The sequence below is a fragment of the Saccopteryx leptura genome, chromosome 6 (genome assembly GCF_036850995.1).
Source record: "Saccopteryx leptura isolate mSacLep1 chromosome 6, mSacLep1_pri_phased_curated, whole genome shotgun sequence".
In the NCBI taxonomy this organism is placed as follows: Eukaryota; Metazoa; Chordata; class Mammalia; order Chiroptera; family Emballonuridae; genus Saccopteryx; species Saccopteryx leptura.
Genome location: NC_089508.1, coordinates 56,488,042 through 56,512,992, shown reverse-complemented (window position 1 = coordinate 56,512,992; position 24,951 = coordinate 56,488,042). Strand labels below are relative to the sequence as shown.

The following is a 24,951-nucleotide window of genomic DNA, read 5'->3' as shown; positions in this document are numbered from 1 at the left end:
GCACGCTGGATCCTGGGCCGAGGCCACATTGAAGTCGGGCCCAGAACCACAGCACGATGAAAGCTTAGCCCGGTTGCATCTCGTCCCTCCAGTTCTGAATCACAGGGGTAAGGCACAGGTGACCTAACAGTGAACAATCTTCCTCCTCCTGGGAGGAAGCTGGAAGTGTGCTCAGGCCTGCACCGTCTGATTGTTTTTTTTTTTGTTTTTTTTTATATTTTATTTTATTTATTTTTAATGGGGTGACATCAGTAAATCAAGATACATATATTCAAAGACAACATGTCCAGGTTATCTTAAAGTTCAATTATGTTGCATACCCATCACCCAAAGTCAGATTGACCTGTCACCCTCTATCTAGTTCTCTCTGTGCCCCTCCCCCTCCCCCTTCCCTCTCCCTCTCCTCCCTCCCCCCCGTAACCACCACACTCTTATCAATGTCTCTTGGTTTCACTTTTATGTCCCATCTATGTATGGAAAAATGCAGTTCCTGGTTTTTTCTGATCCGTCTGATTGTTTATAAACTGCCCATGGGGTCTGGGCAGGAGTATTTTTCGTTTTTTCTAATTGCTTCGACAAGAAGAAGTACACTGGCGGACAGTCTGCTTTTGAAATCAGAGGTATTTCTGAGCTACTCAACTGTGTGTTCTAATCATGACTTTACCATTCACTTCTATTTGCCTCGGGCGAGTTGCTGGTCCATTCTTTCAAAACAGGGATGATGATGATGATGATGATGATGCTGATGCCGCCAACATTTAGGGGATGCTTTGAGAATTAATGGAAAATATTTACTAACATGTAGCACACTCCTGCCCTGATTTGAGTGCCTGTACCCTTGTATTCACAACCACTTACACATACACACTTTGTGCTAATTCATACATGTATTCCTTGGAGAATCGTAATGTAGGTATTGCTAAATTTCAGCAAATATTGGGAAAGTTTGTTTTTTTCCCCTGACAACAAAATGATGTGTATTAAGTGAAATTTTAGAAATAAAGAAAAGCACAAGGAAATGATACAAATCACTTGAGATGATTGTTGCTACCATTTTATCACATAATGAAACTTTTTTAAAAAAAATTTTCATATTTTTAATTAAAATTTATGATGAAAATTTTATTTCCATTAGGATTGTGCTGTACAAACTGTTTTGTTTTTTATTTTATATAGTGAATAGTTTTTGCCATAATTTCAATTGTTTTCCTCTGATTATAATAGTTGTAGAGTAGTCTATTATTTGTATGTACCATAATTTATCAAATCTCCTATCATTGAAAACTTGGGTATTTCTTGTTTTTCACTATAATAAATTCTAGTCGAGCCTTCCTGCCATAATCTACCCATTAATAACTTGTTTTTCAATAAGTTCTAAAAGCAAGGTGTGTTAAAAGTAGAAACATTTCTAAAGCTTTGGATTGTAACCAACACATTTTCTTCCATAAAGGCTCTGCCATTTTAAATCCCCATCAATAATGATTCCCGTATACCTTCTTCAATTCTGAGTATTAATTTTTTTAATCTGCCATTTTATATACATGAAAATATATCCAAGTGCTTATTACTTATTGTCTAATTACTTTATTATTTTAAACAGTTTATTTGGTTCTTTGCTAGTCACTGGTGTTGATTCATGATAACTTCACAGACACAGGCTATGAGTTATTTACCTATGTATTTCTTGTAAATATTTATACCCTAGTCATTGTTTTTTCATTTTGTTTATGATGAGGTTTCTTTCCTTTTCTTCTACTTCTCTCTCTCTCTCTCTCTCTCTCTCTCTATATATATATATATATATATATATATATATATATATATATTGAAATCCATATATTTTGTAGTTAAAGCTATTAATTTTTTCCTGTGTGGTTTTCTTATTTTGGTGTTTTTGCTAAAAAGTCTCATTTCCCACCCAGCAATCATAAAAATAGTCACCAATATGTTTCTCCTAAATTATTAACTTATTTTCAATCTGTTCAGTTGCGAGTTACAGGTAGGGATCCATTATTTTAATAATCATGATTACTGTTTCTTTAAAAAAATATTAAAACTAATAATCATGAAAGAATTTTAAGGGTCAGTCATCTTGCCTATTTTGAAACACAGTGTGCCTAAGTTGACCACAGGTAAAATATTGCAAAATAGCCGATTACTTGACAAAATCAGATGTATTCAGAGGAAGAGCACTGACTCTTGGTCTGTCCTGTTTCAGGAAAAGATGAAAGGCAAGAATAAGCTGGTGCCCCGCCTGCTGGGAATCACCAAGGACTCGGTGATGCGCGTGGATGAGAAGACCAAGGAAGTGCTGCAGGAGTGGCCGCTCACCACCGTCAAGCGCTGGGCAGCCTCGCCCAAGAGCTTCACGTTGGTAGGGACTGGCAGAGGCCAACGAGGGGGCCCATGTGACCTTGGGAGAAACAGGACGAGCCCACTGGGTCTCCCTGGCCTCAGCGATCATTGTAGAGGGGGAGAGCTGGTGGGGGCCCATGGGGTAGGGGTGGGGGCGGGCCACAACTGATGGAGATGTACAAAAGCTGGGTCTCCTGGGTCACCCCTTCCTCTCTGGAGCTTTCAGTAAGACTGTCTCAGCTCCTTAACTAGAAAGAGCCACGCCCAGGTTCTCAGTCTTCTGTGTCCCTGATGCCCCCGCTAGCGTGCCCTAAAAGGAAACTCTTAAGTGCTGTGAGGCCCATACAAAGGCCTCTTTATCTCTGGATGTTAGGAAGTTTCTAATAATTGTGACCTCTTGCTGAGGTGTGTTTGCCCAGCCTGCCTAGAAAGAGATCATGCTGTATAGTGGGGAAAGCACAGACTTTCGGTATAATATTCCAAACCAGCTTGTCATTTCTGAGCTCCTTGACCTTGCTCAAGTTACTTGTCCTGTCTGAGCCTTAATCTCCTCAGCTGTAAAATGGGGATGGTAATACCTGTTTCACAGAGTTTCTAGGATCAAACGACATGCTAAGTATAGAATGCCCAGAGTGAACTACATAGGAAATATAAACAATGTGTGTGTGTCATAGACCGTCAGACCTTTGCGCCCCTCCACCCAGCCTCAGTACTTGCTCTCAGAGAGTAGACCTGTGCAGCCTTAACTGACAGTCACACATACATGTGGGAATTCACAGGGCAAGTTGAGCAATAAGAAAAATTTTAAAAACATGAAAATTTGTCAATTTCTTCACAACTTCTGAAGTGTACTATTCTCCAGCTCTTTTGAACTCTTGAATATCAGCTGGCACTGAGGCCAGATCTCCTATTAGGGCATCAGAAATAAAAGTATAAGGATGTGGCGTTATCTAACTTGATCATCAATGGGTAGACTTGTGCCAGTTGGAAGAAATCTTCAGGAAAAAATACCATCTTTGCTCCTAGAGTCAGCAAAAGTGATACTGCAGGGCGCTTACAAATGAGTGTTCATACTCAGAGAACTACAGCCTCATTTTCTATTGTAGGAAGCTATGGGTATTTCTAAAGTAGAAAAGTTAAGACATTGATATAAGCTTGTTATTTAGAAATACAGCAGATCCTCAAATTCTGTCATTTCATTATAATGTTGATGAGATGCCCTAGGAACTTAGCTCTTGTTTATATCAAATAGCCTTTGGTAAAATGTGTTTCATTATACGCTGCTTCCTATGAGGTCACAGAACCTACCTATGATGTTAGGTGAGGACTTATATTAGAAAGATCTGCTTAAAAAGTTGACAGTGGTTGCATGGGGTGGGGGTGGGAAGCTGGTAAGTGAAGGCGGGAATGTGTAGGGCAGGGGATAGCTGTTTTATTATATATCCTGTAATAATACTGGCCTTTTAAAACTTGGGCCAAGTACTGCTTTATTCAATCAATATCTACCTCAAGCAAAAAGCAGTGAATTATCATTATTGTTATTAAAACATAATGTTGGATTTAGGCTTGTAATATGGAATATTTGTCTCCCTCCTATTCTTGGCCTTAATTTAATTTCCAAGTATTAGGAGATTTTTCTGTTGTGTTATTGATTTTTACTTTGATTGTATTATGGTCAAAGAACATATATATATTTTACTTTTTTTTTTTTTAGCATTTTAATATTTGTTTTATATCCTAGGAAATGATCATTCTTGTAGAATGTTCTCTGAGTGATTGAAAAGAAGGTATATTCTGCTGCTGAGTGAAGTGCTCTATACCTGTCAGTTAGATTCTGTTAGTTGATGGTGGTGTTCCAATCTTCTATATCCTTGTTAACTTTCTGTCTGGTTATTCTCAATTCACAAGAGCAAGTCTGGATTTTTCTACACCTCTTTTCGTCTCTATTAGTTTTTGCTTTATGTATTTTGAAACTCTGTTGTTTGGTTCCTATACATTTAGGATTCCTTTATCTTCTTAATGAAGAATTGCTTTATGATTACTTTTTTTCTGCCTAGTAGATTTTTTTGCTCTGAAACTCTCTTATATTGGTATAGCTTTTGCCACTTTTGAAAATCAATGTTTGCATGTCATATTTTCTCTATCCTTTTCTTTTTTCTTTTTGTATTTTTCTGAATTGAGAAGAGGGGAGGCAGAGACACAGACTCCTGCATGTGCCTGACCAGGATCCACCCAGCATGCCCACCAGGGGGTGATGTTCTACCCATCAGAGTTGTTGCTCCAATGGACCAGAGCCATTCTAGCGCCTGAGGCAGAGGCCATGGAGCCATCCTCAGCACCCCGGGCCAACTTTGCTCCAATGGAGCCTTGGCTGTGGGAGGGGAAGAGAGACTGAAAGAAAGGAGAAGGGGGAGGGTGGAGAAGCAGATGGGTGCTTCTCCTGTGTACCCTGGCCAGGAATTGAACCTGGGACTTGCACACACCTGGCCGACACTCTACTGCTGAACCAACCAGTCAGGGCCTATCCTTTTACTTTCAGCCTAGTTATATTGTCATATGTGAAATGTTTTTCCTAAAGAGAACATGGAGTGGGTTGTGGTTTATTTTTAAATCCACCCTGTCAATGTCTCTCTTTTAATTGGAATGTTTAGTCCATTTGGATTTTTAGCTAATTTTTTATATATTAGGGCTTAAGTCTACCATTTTATAATTTTTTTTTCCTGTTTATCGCCTCTATTTCTTTTCCTATGTTTTTCTTGCCTTCCTGTGGGTTACTTTAACATATGATATTTTACAGTTTCATTTTTATTTATTTATGTATTTGAGTGTATCTCTTTGTATAGTGTTCTTTGGGATTGTTCTAGTTATTACCATATACATATGGGATTATGTATATGGTAAAGCCTACTGGTGTCAGTGTTTTACCACTTCTTGTAAAGTGTAGAAACCTTATTTATATTTAGGTCTTTCTACACTCCCCACTTTCTAAGTATAATTGTTTAAGTATTCTATGTACAGTTAACACCACATGAGATGGTATTATAACTTGCTTCAACCATAAAATGATTTTAAAAACTTATGACATAAAGCATAGTCTATTACACTTATTTCTATTTTTATCCATCCTGTTCTTTTCTTTTTAAAAATCCTAACCTTCTTCTGTCACCATTTTTTTATGTTTAGAGGGCTTCCTTTAGCCATTTTTTAAAGGTAGGTCAGCTAACAATAAATTCTCTTAGTTTTCTTTTTTTCGTCTGAAAATGTTCTTATTTCCCTTTCATAGGTGAAGGTTAATTTTGCCTTATACAGGATTTGAAATGGGCAGTTCTTTTTTTTTTAGGCACTTGAAAAATGTCACATCACTTCTTTTTGGCCTCCATGTTTTCAGATTAGAATTTTCTGTTAAGGTCACTTATACAGAGTATGTTTGTTTCTTGATAATAATTTATCACTTTTCTATGGCTGTTCTAAATATTTTTTCTTGTCCCTAGTTTTCAAAAGTTCGTGGTGTGGATTTCCTAGGGATTCTTTTATTTGAGATTTGCTTAGCTTCTTTATTTTATAGGTTTATGTCATTTACTAATTTGGGGATGTTTTCAGCCAGCATATTTTCAAGTATTTTCACCTTATTTTCTTCATCGTTTTTCTGTTGGTCTGACACCGTCCTCTCCTTCTGGTATTCTGAGCTTGATATGGGACCATCTTTTGTTATGGTCCCATAAATCCTTGAAGCTCTGTTTGTGTTGTGCACTTTTTCTCTATTGTTCAGAGTAAATTCAAGTTCTCTGATTCTATCCTCTCTCATTTCCTCACTACTATTTAGTCTGTCCTGTGAGTTTTTTATTTTGGTTATTGCATTTTTCAGTTCTATCATTTCCATTTGGTCCTTTTTAATGACTTATGTTTCTTTTCTGAAACTTTTTAATGTTTTTACTTGTTTCAGGAAAATTTCTAATTGATAGTTGAAACATTTTTTATGAATGCTACTTTGAAAGCCATATCAGATTCATCTCAGCATTGGCATCAATTGATTATCTTTTCTTATTCATATTGTAGTTGTCCTGGTTCTTTTTTTTCTTTTTTTCTTTTTTTTTTTTTTGACAGAGACAAGGAGAGAGTCAGAGAGATTTCCAGGTGCGCTCTATGGTATTCCAGAGAAATATGTGCCTGTTGGGGACCAAAAAACCAACAGGGTTTTTGGAGTTTAGATTTTGGGGGGACAGAGGTGTAGGGAATTGGCTGTAAGCTGACAGTCTGCCCAACCCCCCACCTCACTTGCCTGAGTAGGCTGCAAAAGGCTGTTAAGCTGTGGTGCTGGATTGTTTACACTACCCCCCCTATTCCCCAGAAAGACTGGAGGCAATGTTTCTTCTATCCTTTGTTTGGTGTAAAGTTAAGATGAATGTATGATGGGGGTTTTGCATTGATGATTAAACATAAGGAGTTGTCTCTTGAAGCCTTCTGGATTTCTATAAAAGAAGAATATGTGGCAATATCTAAAAAAGCTTTGAACATTTTACTACAATTTTTAACGTCCTATTTATGTGAATTAGGGTTTTCTACTTTTAACACAAGAGTAAAAAGAGAGGAATTCTTCAATGTATTGACGAGGACATGAGAGTTTGCTTTTCAAATATATGCCCAAACATTGAAGAAATGGCTAGGACACATCAGGCTCTTATTTCTCATAAACACAAGAATGAAAAAACTTAACACATTTGCACCAGGACCTGCCAAATTTACTAAATCTTACTAAGAATGTATTTATATATATAAAAAGATAAATTTTTTGTTTTTTTTTTATTTTTTAACCATCTTTTTTACATATTCTAAAAAGCATAACTCAAACAATGTAACATAAAAGTGTTTTTTAATGTCAGAATAAATTTAATTTTGTCATATTTATTTTGTTTAATTACCATAAAAGCATGCTTGGACTTTATATTTTTTTCCTTTAATATTTGACTTAATTATTATATTTCTCAGAAATTTGTATATAGTGCACCTACAGTTATTTGCAGGATTTTAAATGCTCCCCAACTTCAAAAAGTTTGAGCATCCCACTGCCTTAGTTGTTTAATGATTGCTTTCTCATATGTGCCTTGACAGGGGGCTACAGTAAGGGAGTGACCCCTTGCTCAAGCCAGCGACCTTGGGTTTCAAGCCAACAACCTTTGGACTCAAAGCCAGCGACCATGGGTTTATCATGTCTATGATCTCATGCTTAAGCCAGTGACCCCTCGTTCAAGCTGTTGAGCCTGTGCTCAAGCTTGATGAGCCTGCACCCAAGCCAGCAACCTCAGGGTTTCAAACCTGGGTCCTCTGCATCCCAGTTCAACACTGTACACTGTGCCACTGCCTAGTCAGATTGTCTTTGTTCTTGATATAGTGATTTTGAATAGAGTCCTAAATATTTTGGTTATGTATTAGGAGACTCTTGATCTTATTTAACTCTTCTGTTTTACAAGTCACCTTATTTATCTAGCCTACCTTGGTGGGCCTTAGTTATAATGACAATTTATTTTCTGAACCTTCACGGTGCTATTCTGGACTCCTTCATTCTTTTGACACTGCTGGGATTCTTGCTTAAACCTTGCTGCTGTCTGGAAGGGAAGAAGGCACTTCCCTGGGCCACCTGCTGTTGCTGGGTGACCTTTTTGGGGCAATGAAAAACCAATGGACCTTAGTCTTGTTATGCTTCTGAGTGGAGAGCAGGGAGACAGGGCTTCACTGTGACCACTGCTACAAAAGGATCAGACCACCTGCCTGCCTGGTTGTGGACCAGGGGCTGGGGTGGCCTGGGTTTCCCCTCTCTGCAGCTGCCACTGCGTGGAGCTGGTTGGGACTCCCAACTACGTTTCTATTGGGCTCCCGCTCATCTGATCTTTTGGTCAGTGTTGTGATAAAATACTATTTTTATTCTAGCTGGGTTTGTTTCTAATATTTCACAATGTAAATGAAAATAATTAGGAGCCAGTTGAATAGGCTAAGACACCCATAGCAAGCTAAATAACAGACTTTAACTCACTCATGGTTAAGACGAGTAGTTGGCTAAGTATGGGACCTCGCTTCAGTGAGGCTCTGAACGAACTTGCCTGGAGAGGCAGAGTGCTTTGCAGCAGTTGCCGAAGGGTCTCGTTGGGCGACATGGAGTCTGCATGGGAGTCTTAGGCAACTACCTTGATCTTCACCCCCGCTACGTCTTTCTGGTTTGGTCGCTGGCTTGGGTGCAGACTCATCACATCATAGGGTTATATTATCACACGTCAAACACAAGCCACACGTGGGCTTGATAAGGTTGACAGATGGAGTTATCAGAAAAAGGAGTAAACTCGTTACACCTTGGTAATCAGGCCTTTCATAGTGGGCTTTTACGTAATATACACATTAGTTAATCACATTAATTAACATACGATATTGGCAGTTAAAAAATACGGAGTTATCTCAAAAGGGCATAACTGGTTACATCTAATTCACTCTTAGTTTCCTTTTTACATTTTATATTAATTTGATTTTATGTTTACTATAACAGCCAGCGAGAACAGGCTTTTCAAAAACTGCTTTTTGGAAATTCCAAGGGTCAGGCCTTTCTAGTACCCAGCCTTGGGGGTGGTAAAGGGATATTAAAGAAAACTCAAGAACTCACCAGCTGTGGATTCTCAAGTCCTGAGGTCCCCAGCTAGTTCAGCTAGCTTCCAGAGCCCTTGACCATTGTTTGTCCAATAAGTCCTCAGGTGTTTGGTTGTATTTTGAGGGGGAGAGCAGAGACGTGTCGAATCTATGCCATTTTGAATCTAGACCTTTTCACCTTTAAATTGCTGATATATCTGATATAGTTATATTTCTTCTAATGCTGTTTTTTTTTTATCCCCAGGATTTTGGGGAGTATCAGGAAAGTTACTATTCAGTACAAACCACCGAGGGAGAGCAAATATCCCAGTTGATTGCAGGCTACATTGATATCATCCTGAAAAAGGTATTTCACACTGATGCCAATTGGAAAAGCAAGGCTTCTTTATTAAAACTCAGTTTAGATGATGTAGTACCTGAGGGGGGTGCTTATCTGAAGTACAGGGGGTCCTTGTGTTAAAACAGAGTTCTGTTCCTATGACAGTGGCGCAACCCAGATTTTGGTGTGAGTTGAAACACACCCTAGTCTAAGTCACTTATCTATCCTAACATAGTTGTAAAATCAAAATCTAGAACATAAAAACACAACTAAGCCACAGGAAAAACACAAGGACATAAATATACTGTACTGTACACTGAACTTTAGTAACAGAAAAAAATGACAAAAAATGAGTGTAAAAAGATATTCCTTACCTTTGTTCCTGTGGTTGGCTTGCACACTGGAAGGGGCATTGCAAGGTGAGAGAGAGAGACCTATTGGGAGGAGGAAGCTGGAGAGGCAGGAGAACCTGCAGAAGGTGCTGCAGATACTGGGTCAGGGGAATCAGGATTGCCTAAGGAACATGCAGGAGACACTGGAGATGATTGTGCCTGTACACCAGGTGTTTCATCTTGAGAAGTAGCTGATGTAGAGGATACAGGATCTATTGCAGGCCTCTCTACCCTCCTAAAGAATTGTTCCAGGCCAGTCTAGAACTAGTTCACCCACACAGTCTGTAAGTACGATGCTAACGGCATTAGCCGAAACACTCACGTCTCAATTTCTTTAAGTTCTTATGCAAGTGAGCATCATAAACTCAAAAGGTCGTATGTCAAGACTGTCGTAAACCAAGGACCTCCTGTATTTGATCCGCTAATTTAAGCTTTGATGTTGAGATTGCTTGAGTTTGTGGTCTTTGACCGCAAGATCCTTTGAGAATTTCTGACTTTGCTGCAGATCATTTGTATCATTGAAGGCCGGGTAATTAGCAACAGTGCATCACTCAGCTAATGAACAACCCTAACTAACCCCTCAGCATCTTTCTCTCTAGGTAATGTTATACTTTTCAGCCTCTGTGGAAACCCAGATTGAAGGTCTGAAAACATTCTTTGCATTTTTCATGTTGTTGGCCTTTTTCCCAAAATATAATAGAGATACATGCCATAGTGCTATACAAATTCTTCTAAGTCTTCTAGATACAGCCCATTCAAATAACCAAGTTCTACTAGAATATTAATATCAATATTTGTATCTTGAATTTAGCTATATAAGATGAGATCTGTGCATTAATAAATGCAGAAGAAATGACATATCTTCATATGTTAAATAATATACTTCCTTTTTATTGTTATTACTGCTTTTGTTTACCCATAACTTATTAATTATCCAATCTAAGGAATTTAGTATAAACCTCAACATTTTTGCTTGTATGGCTCCTTTTAAAAGGTTCTTGTGTAAAGAATGTTTGCTGATTTTCATTTTTGTGTCTTTATTTTACCTCCAGAAACAAAGTAAAGATAGATTTGGACTAGAGGGTGATGAGGAGTCAACTATGTTAGAAGAGTCCGTTTCCCCCAAAAAGTAAGTGTTGTTAAGAGCTCTGGAGAACTGCCTGCTCACTACATGGCAGGGGCCCTCCTGCCTGCTCTGGGGCCCGTCGCTCTAAGTTCCTCACATGGAGATGATTGTGGATGATGTAGACGAGTCTTGCTTCTTGAAATGTGGTCCCAGACCATCAGCGTTAGGGATGTCTGTGGAGAAGAGGGTTAAGGATTTCAGGGAGTCACTGAACAAGATGTGTTTAACTCCATCTTTAGAAGCAGTGAACATTCAAGAGTCCTATTCTGCATTTCTGATATAAATCTTATAAACTGCATTATTTTCAGCAAAAGGCTGGAGAGTGAGCTTCTTGCCCATTGGGGGAAGGGATGTAGCCAGTGGAGGAGTCACTGTCTATGGACCATGTGCTGTGGGGCACACTGGATACACAGTATGATGCAGCGGAGGGAAGTGGTTAAGAACAGGGGCTCTGGAGCCAAACTTCAGGTTCTAACCTAAGGGCTGTTTCTTACGTTGTGTCTTTTGGACATTACTTATTTTCTCTGCCCCTTTGATTTCATCTATAAAATGGGAATAATGATAATACCTCCCTACAATATATATTTGGATGACTGACTTACTAATAAAGCACATAAAACAATGCCTGGCACAGAATAAATGTTTACTATTATCATCATCATTTAAAATTCAGAACTGTCTCAACTTAGCCCTATTTTATAGATGAGGAAACAGATTTTTTAAAATTAAGTAACATCTAAGCCCTGGCCGGTTGGCTCAGTGGTAGAGCGTTGGCCTAGCATGCAGGAGTCCTGGGTTCGATTCCCGGCCAGGGCACACAGGAGAAGCGCCCATCTGCTTCTCCCCCCCTCCCCCTCTCCTTCCTCTCTGTCTCTCTCTTCCCCTCCCGCAGCCAAGGCTCCATTGGAGCAAAGTTGGCCCGGGCGCTGAGGATGGCTCCATGGCCTCTGCCTCAGGCACTAGAATGGCCCTGGTTGCAACAGAGCAACGCCCCAGATGGGCAGAGCATCGCCCCTGGTGGGCGTGCCAGGTGGATCTCGGTTGGGCACATGCGGGAGTCTGTCTGACTGCCTCCCCGTTTCCAACTTCAGAAAAATACAAAAAAAAATACAAAAAAAAATTAAGTAACATCTAATAAGTGATACTGAATGGGAACCAGTGCAGTCGCCTCCCTGTGTGTTTAAATGGAGCATTATAATAACCTTTCTTCTTTACTGTATGTGGCTGTCCCACATTCCGCCTCATTTAGTCCCAATAACAACACCCTATGGAAGAGGTACCCATTGTCATCTGTAATTCATAGAGAAGGAAACTGGAACTCATGGAAGTAAGCTGAGATGCATTCATGTGGTAGAGCCAGGACTCAGATTCAGATCTTGTGATGTTTCCTATAGTACACTGCCAGAAAGTTCTAGCTATTCCAGCATTTGAACTTGTTTAGTCATATTAATCATTTCTCTAACCTTGCACCTCTCTCACAATTTGCTTTGAATTCACCTCCTGAAGGTGTTTTTCCATTTGTCCCATTAGTACACAGGTTGCAGCCAAATTTGATGTGACGCATGTTCTTAGAATGATGAATGACCATTAGATGGAAATAACTAAGCTAATGCTTCCTGACAGGGTGAGGTGTTCACCTCAGAAGCCTGTGCTGCACTTGCACTTCACCTAGGAAGAGCTAAGGAAGTATGTGAGCTGGGAGTGCCCAAGGGGGAACCCCTCCCCTTGCCAGGGGCTACTGTAGCCCCCTCCCACTACTTTGGGCATCAGGACAGGGCCTGGTCAAGGCACACAGGAAGAGTGGGCCAGGGTGGGCCCATCACTTGGACATTCGCTTCCCCCGTATCAGGCATTGGTGAGATCTCTGCGTGCAGCGGACCTCCTGCAGGAGCCGCAGGCCCACCCTCCCTCTTGCCACACCTTCCGCTGACACTGCCATTTCTCCATCAGTGCCTGTTGCTTGGTGTCCTAGCATGGCTCACTAGCTTTGCCCTGGACAATGGGGAGTGATCCAGGATGGTTTGAATATCCTAGAACAGAGGCCCCTGCCCCTAAATGCAAGTGCACACCAACTCCCCCCCCCACACACACACACACACAGACTCCCCCTGGGGTTTGTCCACTGGGCTACTCGTCAGCCTTCTTAATTCCGTGTGCTTTAAGTCTTCTGCACTCACCATTCATTGGAAGAAAATATTAAGGAGTGAAAAATTGATAATGGTTTTTATTGGATGCCCTAGTTCAGTGGTCCCCAACCTTTTCTGGGCCACGGACCGGTTTAATGTCAGAAAATATTTTCACGGACCGGCCTTTAGGGTGGGACGGATAAATGTATCACGTGACTGAGACAAGCATCAAGAGTGAGTCTTAGACAATGTAACAGAGGGAATCTGGTCATTTTTTAAAAATAAAACATCATTCAGACTTAAATATAAATAAAACGGAAATAATGTAAGTTATTTATTCTTTCTCTGCGGACCGGTACCAAATGGCCCACGGACTGGTACCAGTCGCGGCCTGGGGGTTGGGGACCACTGCCCTAGGGGTCTTTCCAGACTTAAGTTATTGGAAGAGGTGACAAAGCCTGTCTCGTCACCCAGGCTCCAGAGGTGTAGGAATATCCTTCATGGTCAATGGCATTGGACCTGGGGGAGGGGATCTAATCTGTGGGATATTCTCTTTCAGTTTATTTCCATATTTCTCCCTTTAAGCTAAGGTTAAATGATCTATGTCTCCAGAGTTTAGAATAGAACCTGGCAAGCAGTAGATATTTGCTGAATGATTGCTATTTCAGAAGAATTTACTGAATAGTCAGTGTACCCAAAATCACTCCTGGAACACCATTAGGCTATGTGTGTGTTTAGGAACCACTGATTACATAGACTGTGAACAACCACTAAATACACTGGGGTGGTTGTTTATATTACCGTTTTAAAAGCCTTAACCTCAGGGTTCTTCTTGCACAGAACATTTTAGCTTGTTTCTTTGTGCACAGTTCTGTCTATACCTGCCTCTTTTAAGTTGACCTCTACAGAACAAAGCAGCAAAGATTCGTGACACCTCTGGTGCCTTTATCAGGACACTCCATGTGAGCAGCCTCTCACAGTGACCAAACTGCCTGTCCCCTGCAGGTCCACCATCTTGCAGCAGCAGTTCAACCGTACCGGGAAGGTGGAGCACGGCTCCGTGGCACTGCCCGCCGTGATGCGCTCGGGCTCCAGCGGGCCCGAGACCTTCAATGTGGGCAGCATGCCCTCACCGCAGCAGCAGGTCCTGGTCGGGCAGATGCACCGAGGCCACATGCCCCCCCTGGTGAGGCTTCCCGGGCACTCGTCCTGCTACCGCCGGTGTTCAGGGAAGGACCCAGGCCATGGGGATAGGTTGTGTGCCTTCCACACTGTTGCTGATTCCTGTCTGCACCACGGCTTCCGCTGCACAGTGCTGATGCCTACCTCTCAGCATGCTTTCTTTTAATTGGATGCTTCTGGTAACTTCCTGCCTAGGATCTCAGTTGTCCTCTGGGGCTGGAAGAGAAACAGTGACCTCTCCATGTGACTGGTGGCTCAGAGGTAGAAACCCACTTCTCTGCCGTAGCAGCATCACACTGCTAATTAGCCCAGATACCCCTCGGAAAGTCTTAGAAATAGACCGTACTGCAGTGAGCCAGACTTTCCCCTGAGTGGATCATTGGTTCCTTCATTGTGATGGTCTATCTGCTCAGGCATTGGGCAGGATCTATTGGGAAGATAAAGAGCCTGAAAGCTCAGAAGTAACTTGACTCTAAAGAAGCCTGTGGCAGGAGGTTTTGGTGGAGTCCTCACTGGTTTACCAAACACACGTTTGCCATGCCTCAGGTCTTTGGCTTCAGTCCTCCAGGACTGGATCTCCTTGGCTGCCCTACAACGACTCTTTCCAAGCCTCCTTGCCAGCTAATTGCATTCTCTAGTGAGAGGTGGTTTGGGCTGTTGTTGAGCTTTACCCTGGGCCACTTCGTCTCAAGTGAGAATCGTTTCACCTTGTTTTGTACAGAGGGCTCTGTCAGTACTGGGAGCATAGTATGACCACCTTGAGTCCATCTGTCTGTATGACCACCTTGAGTCCATCTGTCTGTATGACCACCTTGAGTCCATCTGTCTTTGCAGACCTCAGCCCAGCAGGCCCTCATGGGGACCATCAACACGAGCATGCATGCTGTCCAGCAGGCCCAGGACGACCTCAGCGAGCTTGACTCACTGCCGCCCCTTGGCCAGGATATGGTAAATATTGTTCGTGGTTTCCGTTCAGTGTCTCTGCCCAGGCGGAAACCAGGGTTATGCACGCAGTCTGGCTTCGGCCAGGTGAACCTCTGTCTTCAGCTCAGTGAAAAGCAAACCCATGTCTTTTCCAAAATAATGAGTCTTTGTCTCCAGGTTGTACCCACAGGAGGAGAGAGTCATAGGGTGCTACCGGCTATTGGCAGTACCTGGTGAGGGCTAACAATTTGGACCCTAGAGTCACATCATGTGGGCTCAAACCCCAGCTCCGCTGCTTGGTGGCTGTGTGAATCTGGGCCATTTACTCTAAGCCTCTGTTTTGTTATCCATACATAGTGTGGTCATGAGGACCCTCTTAGCACAGTACCTAGCACATGTGAGAGCTCTGAGTATTAACTGTTGTTGTTACTGCTAGTGGTTCTCAAACTTTAGCCTGCATCAGAATCACTGGGAGGGCTCGTTAAAACACAGGCTGCTGACCCATTTTTTTTGACTCAGTAGGACAGGTGTGGGGCCTGAGAATTTGCATGTCTAGCAAGTTCTCTGGTGATGCTGCTGCCACTTTTCTGGGGACCGTGGTTTTAGAAGCACTGAGTTACTACTCTGGAGCTTTCCAGCAGGGCAGGGCAATCAGCTGCCTTCCTGTAGCTGCTGCTGCTGCTGGAAATCATCTAGCCCTTACTATGCAAATATGGGTCCATGGGCCAGCGGCATTGGCAACACTTGGGGTTTTATGAGTGTCAACATAAGAAACGTCCAAACCTGTAAGAACTTTTATGAGTTTATTTGAGCCAAACTGTTGACAATTGCCGGGAAGCAGTCTCAACAGAGTGAGAAAATGCTTTGGAAAACGGTGGTTTTACCACTTATTTTATACATTAGAATCAAAGGGGAAGACACACGGGGTTGGTTATACGAAGTTGACTGGTGATAGATTAGGGAGCAATCACATCCAGGAGGTGGGAGAAAGCAAAGCGGGGAGATCGCTGGGACCGCCTTTAGATAGGCAGGCATGAGATAGTGAACAGCTAATTAACATGATCGTAGTAATGAGAGGGTTTGTTGGTTACTGCTCTGGTGGGTTGCCTGCCCTGAAGGGGGCAGGAAAAGAAAATGACCCTTACATTTCCAAGGCATGTTACTGGGTCCATTATTGTACATGCAAAAGACAACAGACAGGCTCCATTAAGGTAAGCATTGGCCTTGGTTAGAGAACAATGCCTCCCTAGCACAGGACTAACCACCATGAACTGCTTTTATTTAGAAAGTTTTCATTTCAGACCATCCTGTGTGGTTACTTTAGGTCTCTGAATCTTCAAGGCCACCATGCAGGTTTTTCCTGAGCTGTTTAAGATTAGCATGTGGCTTTTTTTTTTTTTGTCCACCTGTGAGTGCAGAATTTCAGGCCTCACCCCAAACTTCTGAATCAGAATCTACATTTTCGCATGATTCCTTGCTGTGTAGTGTGCAGGTGAAAGTTTGCCCAGTGATGGCTAGCTAGCACTGGCATTCTCAGCCCTACTTCGCACATTAGAATCACCTGAGGAGATTCAAGGCCAAAGCCTAAGGCTCAAGCCAAAGGAATCTGAGTCGCTAGGGGTGGGACCTGGGTATTAGTGCTCTTCTACCTCCGCAGGTGACTCTAATGGGCAGCCAGGGTTGAAAACCACTGTTTCAGGACTGATAAGGCCATGATAGGGGCCCGACCGAGATAAAGTTAGTAGCTCATCTTGTCCAGCCAGCATGAACTGCCTCCAGGTTCACCCTGAACGCTGTGTTGCTCATTTATGTCCTTGTCTGCACGTTGGGTGTGGCTGTCCTCAGTGCTGTTTTTCCCAAGGACCCCCCAAATCATGGAACATGTTACTCTGGGGAACTTCAGAGTTACACATACGGCAGACTCCCAAATTCAGCCCAGATTGTAAGATAAAGTTTTAATGTATTTGAATTTAACATTCTTGCTTCACCAATTTTCAAAGAATTAGAAAATATTATTAGTGCTAGACATAGTCTGAACCTAGATTAATATATTTTTTGGAATGTTTCAGGAAGAAGATCAGCATCATCTATTTCTGTTGGGGTTGCCATTATCGATGTAAATGGTGATTTGTTGGCTCAGTCCAGAAATGCCAAAAAAGAGAATTTACTATTTGTAGGTTCCAATGATTATAATGTATGAGAGCTGGGAGGTTGTTAAGGACCATTGAATTCCTACAGTGTAAGAAGTGTAAGATACAGGACCTGGATGTGACTTGCCCAAGGTCTATCACCTGTTAGTTGTAGAGCTGGATCCAGAGCTGGGCTCTTAACCCGTCCCCCCCCCCCCCAATCCTACTGGGAAAATGCCACATCTAGATGGCATTCCTGTTGTAACTAAGAGGCAGTCCCCATGCTCATAGAGAACACTCATGAGCTGACACACCGTCATTCTAAACCAGTTCTTTCAAAAGCAAGGTAAAAATTAGCAACAATTGTTGGTGCTGACATGCCGCATGACGAGGAGACATCAACTCTTCTCATTTTTTATTGTATTTACCTAAAGAAAACCACGCAGAATTTTTCTAAGATTTTAAAAGTTAATAAAAAGGTAACCAGTTTAAGAAGGATGGAGAATTTACATGCCATTTAGCCTCAGTGAATGAACAAGAGGCCTGTTAGAGACATTGTTCAAGATGACTTCAGGGCCCGGCAAGAGCGGAGCCAAAGTGCTGGTCTCATTATGTGGCCTGACTTCTCTGGTTTCCCGGGTAATTCTGCGCAGTGATTGTGTCATGCGCTTGTCTGGTTTTGCAGGCGTCTAGGGTGTGGGTTCAGAATAAAGTCGACGAATCCAAACACGAAATCCACTCTCAAGTCGATGCCATCACAGCTGGAACAGCTTCAGTTGTTAACCTCACTGCCGGTAAGACCCCGAGGGGTTTGTGGTATGTTGTGGTTTTGTTTAAAAAAAAAAAGAGAGAGAAAAGAGTTCTTTGATTGAAACAGATTTTCATATTACGAGACCAGAGTCTATTCTTAGGCATCCCGAGTGCTTCAGGCATTTTCTCCCACTGACCCGGGGAAAATGTGGGGACCATTTCATTCCTTTGTGTCTGTATCATGTATCATCATTAAAAAGCACTTGCATATTGTTCATCAGTATGCTGGATATACTTCAAAGTATATTGAGGCCAGTTTCTCCCTTCTGGGAGCTTGCAGTCTGGATGACGAGACCCATCCTGCGTGCCTCCTTCTGTCTTATCCAACGGCGGGCTTTCTGGTGCAGCACTACTCCCGCCTTGCACTGTCAAGCGAGGGCCAGGAAATATCTTGGCTTCCCTGTGCAGCATTACCGCATTTCAGGAGCAGAGTTGACCCCCCTCCCCCCCGCCCCCAAGCTGCTGACAGCAGCTGAAAGAAAGGGGCCGTGAGCTGCTCAGCCTTCCTTTGGAATGGGAAAGGTGCTTATGCTCAGTGTTTCAATGTGGAAGTTCCCTGGGGGAAAAGGACTCTGTGGAGAGCAGCACCTTGGAGACAGGGAGCCATCTGTCTCCCTGTGCACATGCAGTGCTTTCTGTCTGACTCCTGCAGAGTGGCGGTTGCTAGGCTGCTGCAATGTGGCCACTCGCCTCCTGCCCAGCTGGGCTCTCCTCACCCTTCACCACCCTCCTTTGATGAAGCTGGTCCTTCTCTGCCCCAGGTGACCCTGCAGACACTGACTACACAGCTGTGGGATGTGCAATCACCACCATTTCTTCCAACCTGACGGAGATGTCCAAGGGCGTGAAGCTTTTGGCAGCCCTCATGGACGACGAGGTGGGCAGTGGGGAGGACTTGCTCAGAGCTGCAAGGACCCTCGCGGGGGCAGTGTCGGACTTGCTCAAAGCTGTGCAGCCTACTTCTGGAGAGGTGAGCTCTTGGGGCAAGCAGCCACTCAGGTTCTGATGAGACAGATGCAGCCGCTGAGTACCAGGGGCGGGGCTCTCTTCCTGAGCTGTTCCTTCCATCCTGGTGGAGCATGCTCTCACACTGTAGGGTCCGCACTTGTTGAACTGCCCATAGAATCTATGGTTCAACATTCAGGACTGGTTGAGCAATGAGTAGGAAGCCTCCCATCTCCCTCCCCTGCCCCAAAGTACTTGATGAGATGCAACCTCAGAAATTAACAGGTATGATAAACATACACTTAACAGGGAGACAGGTTTTGCACCCTAAATTCCATAAAGTGTGAATCACTTTCCCACCTGCTGAAGGAAGCTCATTAGTTGAACATTTCAAATCTATCCACCTATTGCTGGTTTGGGAGACATCAGGCATTTCCTTGCCTAAACCTCACCAAGACGTTTATGTCTTCTGTCTGGCAGGTGGGAGGAAGTCAATAATGCGGGATTCCTCTCCCTGCGCTGCACACCGCACTGCCGCGCGTGTTGGTGTTGCAGAAGAAGTTCATTTTCTCTCCATGCAATGTGTGTTCTTTGTTCATAGCCCCGACAGACAGTTTTGACTGCTGCTGGAAGCATTGGGCAGGCCAGTGGGGATCTTCTGAGACAGATCGGCGAGAACGAGACGGATGAGCGATTCCAAGTAAGATATTTGTGGCCCATAACTTTGGGAAGGAGCCTAAGGGATGGTCTAGACCCAAACAGGGAAAATGTTATATCAAACCAAATCTTCTCTGAGGTGTCAAGAATAAGATTGAAGTGGATTATCTTGGGGTTGAGGTCTTTGTGTATTAACTTAAATTCTTTTTAATTGAAAAGCTCACTTCACCTATAGACTTATCTGTAAAGCATTTTTTTCACTGATCGATATGCTGAAAACTCTCTAAACACAAAAGGGAATAATGACATGAACTCTCTCTTTTTTTTAATTATTTTTATTCATTTTAGAGAAGAGAGACAGAGAGAATTAGAGAGAGAGAGAGAGAGAGAGAGAGAAGGGAGGGAGGAGCAGAAAGCATCATCTCCCATATGTGCCTTGACCAGGCAAGCCCAGGGTTTCGAGCCAGCGACCTCAGCGTTCCAGGGGAACATTTTATCAACTGCACCACCACAGGTCAGGCCCATATCAATACATTTTAATTAAATTGTTACATTTGGAACCCAGGTCTTCGACAGTACTGTTTTTAAAACGCCAGTCAATTTCTGGTGGACTGGTACTGACTGATCCACAGACCGGTACCTGAAAATCACTGCTCTAAAAAATGCCCTTCTCCAAATCCTATGTCAAGTTCAGTATTTGAGAATTCTGTAGAATTCAGAATAAAAATATTATTCCACCTTACTCTAGTGTTTAAGTGTCTTGCTCCATGGGTGGCAGTATTGCATGCCATTTTATTTAGAGCTACCAAATTACATTGACACAAGATGTGTAAGTTACACCGAGACACGACCATATATGTTGTGATACATGAAACATGCAATTTCATCCATAGATGTCTTTGTTTCTCCTCTACTTCCATACGCCTGTGGTGCTGGCACTTCCATATGCCTGTGGTGCTGCCGAGTCACAGGACTCATTTGTACCCCTTAGTGCTTGAACACTCACGTCATGGTGGAGGTTGAGATCCATAATCCAGTATTCCTGGACTATATCCCACTAAATCCAAGCTACTTGTGTTCCCATCCTGACTTCTCCTTAGTAAGATCCTAAAACGCCCTTTGCTTTTTGTATTAGAGAAGATGAATCTTTTTTTTTTCAAATTCTTATTTATTCATTTTAGGGGGGAGGGGAGAGAGAGCAGGGGGGAGGAGCAGGAAGCATCAACTCCCATATGTGCCTTGACCAGCAAGCCCAGGGTTTCAAACCGGCGACCTCAGCATTCCAGTTCCACACTTTACCCACTGTACCACCACAGGTCAGGCCAGAGCAGATAATTCTTCATAGGTACTTACTTAGAAACTGTAAATATAAGATTCAGCTGTTGGTTTACTAAGTTTAATTATCTTGAAGGTGTCAACTTACTTCCTCAAAACTATTGCTTTCCCCAAAGTGTTTGGGAAGGTTGCCGGGAAAGTCAACAGTTCTTCATTAAGACACCTCATGCAGCCTGACCAGGTGGTGGCGCAGTGGATAGAGCATCGGACTGGGATGCGGAAGGACCCAGGTTTGAGACCCCGAGGTCGCCAGCTTGAACGCGGGCTCATCTGGCTTGAGCAAGGAGCTCACCAGCTTGGACCCAAGGTCGCTGGCTCCAGCAGGGGGTTGCTCGGTCTGCTGAGGGCCCACGGTCAGGGCACATGTGAGAGAGCAATCAATGAACAACTAAGAAGTCGCAATGTGCAACGAGAAACTGATGATTGATGCTTCTCATCTCTCTCCGTTCCTGTCTGTCTGTCCCTGTCTATCTCTGCCTCTGTTAAAAAAAAAAAAAAAAAAAGACACCTCATGCATTCTTGGATGGTTGAAGACTGTGTTTACTTTCCCTTTGACAGATAATTTTCATCACATATAAATGCAGATTCTTCCTGGTGTGTGTTGGTATTCAGATGTGCGAGGGCAGCAGGTTCAGGTTCAGGGGCTGGTCCTGGGGAGGCTTTCTTCCCAGGGAAGACCTGACTTGACTGTCCCCTGCCTCTGAAAGGTCTCCAGGTAAACACCAGCCCAGTAAGGGGATCCTGCAGCTCTTCGGTGAGGGGTAGCCCTTGGCTTACTGACATTGTATTTCTTATTCTCTGTTTTTCAGATTTTTGAGATCCTATCTCAGAGCTTTTCTTTGGGTCCTCAATGTGCTGCATGTTCCCAGACTTAACAAAGATTTATTTTATATGAGCTACATAATAGTATTCTTGTTGAAAAGTTTGACAAAGGCCTTGTCAGCGACTATAGCTGTAGTATCACGTTCTTTTTCTGTGTTATTTTTTTTTCCTTTGGACAAAATTAATAGGAGGGACAGGATTTCTACAAATGAGTCTGACAAAGCCCTTTAGAATAAGCATCAGTCTACATGACCAATCTTGGTCCCCTTGCACAAAGATGGTTTCATGTCAAGTGAAGGAATATTGTGACTCTTTGGAAAGTTGTTTTCATCAATATTGTTAATAATTTATGACATTCAAGTTGTGTCTTCACTGAGCATTGAGGTATATATAGGTGCTCAAGAACCGTGGCTTTGCAGGCCGCACTGGGAGCAATTTCTAAACGTTGTGTGGCAGACAGGTGCTTCTCCAGCGTTTGGCACCACAGGTTTTGGTTTTTTCCTGGACAGCCAAGAAACACCAAGAAGACTGGACTGAACTGTTCCTTTACAGTGGCTTGGTTTTGTCCATTCTGAAATCCACCTTCTGGGTAGTTTCTTTTTTTTTTTTTTTGCATTTTTCTGAAGCTGGAAACAGGGAGAGACAGTCAGACAGACTCCCGCATGCGCCCGACCGGGATCCACCCAGCACGCCCACCATGGGGCGATGCTCTGCCCATCCTGGGCGTCGCCATGTTGCGACCAGAGCCACTCTAGCGCCTGGGGGCAGAGGCCACAGAGCCATCCCCAGCGCCCGGGCCATCTTTGCTCCAATGGAGCCTTGGCTGCGGGAGGGGAAGAGAGAGACAAAGAGGAAGGCGTGGCGGAGGGCTGGAGAAGCAAATGGGCGCTTCTCCTATGTGCCCTGGCCAGGAATCGAACCCAGGTCCTCTGCATGCTAGGCCGACGCTTCTGGGTAGTTTCTAATTGGCCTGGGTAGCATATAGCCATCGCTCTGTGTCAAGTTGTACAGACCTTCCAATTTATCTTCTCATCAGGAATCTTGTTGTGAAGACTCTGTGGGTGCTCTTTGCATTCAGAAACAAAAGTGCTTTTTATTATTATCTGATGAATTAATAAAGACTTCTGACCACATTTCCTCTGGGAGAAACTCTTCATACATTTGCCCAAAAATAGGAACAGCTCATGTATTCGGGATATGTTTGGGAAGGCATTCCCAAACCAAATAAACCACCTTCAATATTAAAATCAAAGAAGTAAATTAAATGGAACAGTGGTTATTCTTTAGGTCACGCAGATGGGTGACAAAGCTGGTGGGCGAAATCAAAGGGTTCTCCGTCCTGCAGGCAGAACGCCTTCTTGGGGAGTTGAAAGCATAAACTGATTCTTTATAGGCTTCAAGCTCCTTGCATCTTCAGTGAGGTCGCAGCTTGTAGCTGTGTAGCTTGTAGCTAGTTTATTTCTGTAGGCTCCTTTCCCGCTTTTCTGCATAATTTCATCCCCATGCAGAAAGAGAGGGAACACCGAGACCTACGTCCTGAGCTCTCTTTAGACCTCGGGCTGCAGGTGTTCTCTCTGCGCGTCCAACGTTGCCCTCTGGAGGCCAAGGTGTGGCTGAGTATGTGGTGAGCACTTGGATCCTTGTGCAAAGTAGAAATATCCAAAAACTAAAATATTATCAAGTTACAGTGGGGCATGATGGCTTGGAGGCCATGAATTATATTTTTCCTACAGCACATAGCATTTGTGGCCTCTGGATACCGGTTTCAGCATCTTCTGAGCCAGCACATCTACCGCATTCAGAGAGATGTGACTCTCCGTGTCGGAGGAGTACATGAATGTCAATCAGTGGTTAAAATAAAAATCCTTTTCTCAAATTAACCTATTTTAGATTTAAACCTCTGCTACTTAATGAGTGTCTAGGAGAATATGTTATTAGGATATGAGTCTCCTTCCTTTAATTAGCTCTAATGATGAGCTGACATTTCAGAAAAATAAGTAGAAAAATATTACTCTGAAGTACTGAAGGAAAAAGGTCAAATGGAATTCTAATAAAATGGTTACATGAACACTGTATTTTATTTTCCTGCAGGGTTATTAGGGGGAAGAATGAGTGACTAGTTTTTTTTTATTTCTTTTTCTTAGGATGTTTTAATGAGTTTGGCCAAAGCTGTTGCCAATGCCGCTGCCATGTTGGTACTAAAGGCAAAGAATGTTGCCCAAGTGGCCGAAGACACGGTCCTACAGAACAGGGTGATTGCTGCCGCCACCCAGTGTGCCCTCTCTACCTCCCAGCTGGTGGCCTGTGCCAAGGTGAGCCGGCTAGCGCCCCCGGCCCTTTCTTCACAGTGTCACATGCTCTTATCTGCCTCCAGGCACTGTGGGGAAGCAAGGGCAAAATGTGTTAAAATTATCTGAGACTAAGAACTTGCTTCAGGATCTTCTTTTTAGTTGATGTGATAGGATTTTTACATAAACCGCCCGATTCTGCTTTCGTTTGTCCTTTGCTCAAGTCCTCTGGCAGTGGCACTTTTCTGTGTCTGATTGCCATTGCTACGTGCAAACTGCCTGTCTCCCATTTGGACTTGTCCGGCTGTCCTATTGACGTGGCACATAGGGCTCTTGCATTGTTCAGTACAGCACTGCACATGGGTGCAGGAGCAACTGCAGAGCTTAGGGGCCCTTTCTGCTCTGCAGTGTTGGAGTGAGGTTAATCAGGACTCAGGTCACTGTTGTCAGTTAGGACGTGCACACTCTGTGTGCTGAACCTTGTTAATCACCATCACCCCACTTGACTGAAGAGGACATTGAGGCCCTTAGGTCTTATTACATACACAGAAGTAATAAGTGGCAGACTGAGCTTTTAAACTCAGGCCTGACTTCAAATACCCTTCGCACTCCACTATGTGTGTCTTTGCTGAGATGATGCATCGGAAGGTGGGAGGGGTCAATTTCTCAGCTGGAAGACGTAACTTACAGTATAGACCTGTGACCTGGCTCGACCCAGCACGCCCCAGGCTATGGCAGCATTTACAGCAGCAGATGGAGGTGTCCTTGACGGTCCCCCTCCTGCTTCCCTTGTTCACCTGCCTCCTACCCACAGGTACTGACAGAACCCCCCTGTTCTTTAGAGTACCATGATGCAGAGTTCCAGGCATCCCTGGAAAAAAATACAATTCTACTAGGTGCCTATTATCCTA

At 43.3% G+C, this 24,951-nt stretch overlaps 1 protein-coding gene across 6 annotated transcripts in view; it reads left to right on the top strand.

Moving 5' to 3' along the window:
- TLN2 (talin 2) overlaps positions 1 to 24,951 on the top strand; it is a 462,611-nt gene that overhangs the window by 286,477 nt on the left and 151,183 nt on the right. For all 6 annotated transcript variants that reach the window (XM_066344644.1, XM_066344645.1, XM_066344640.1 and 3 more), the window contains 9 exons: positions 2,219 to 2,374; positions 9,230 to 9,331; positions 10,749 to 10,825; positions 13,954 to 14,134; positions 14,965 to 15,078; positions 17,869 to 17,977; positions 18,755 to 18,963; positions 19,540 to 19,638; positions 23,897 to 24,064. In XM_066344644.1, the coding sequence (XP_066200741.1) occupies positions 2,219 to 2,374; positions 9,230 to 9,331; positions 10,749 to 10,825; positions 13,954 to 14,134; positions 14,965 to 15,078; positions 17,869 to 17,977; positions 18,755 to 18,963; positions 19,540 to 19,638; positions 23,897 to 24,064 (1,215 nt within the window). The remainder of the gene's footprint in view (positions 1 to 2,218; positions 2,375 to 9,229; positions 9,332 to 10,748; positions 10,826 to 13,953; positions 14,135 to 14,964; positions 15,079 to 17,868; positions 17,978 to 18,754; positions 18,964 to 19,539; positions 19,639 to 23,896; positions 24,065 to 24,951) is intronic.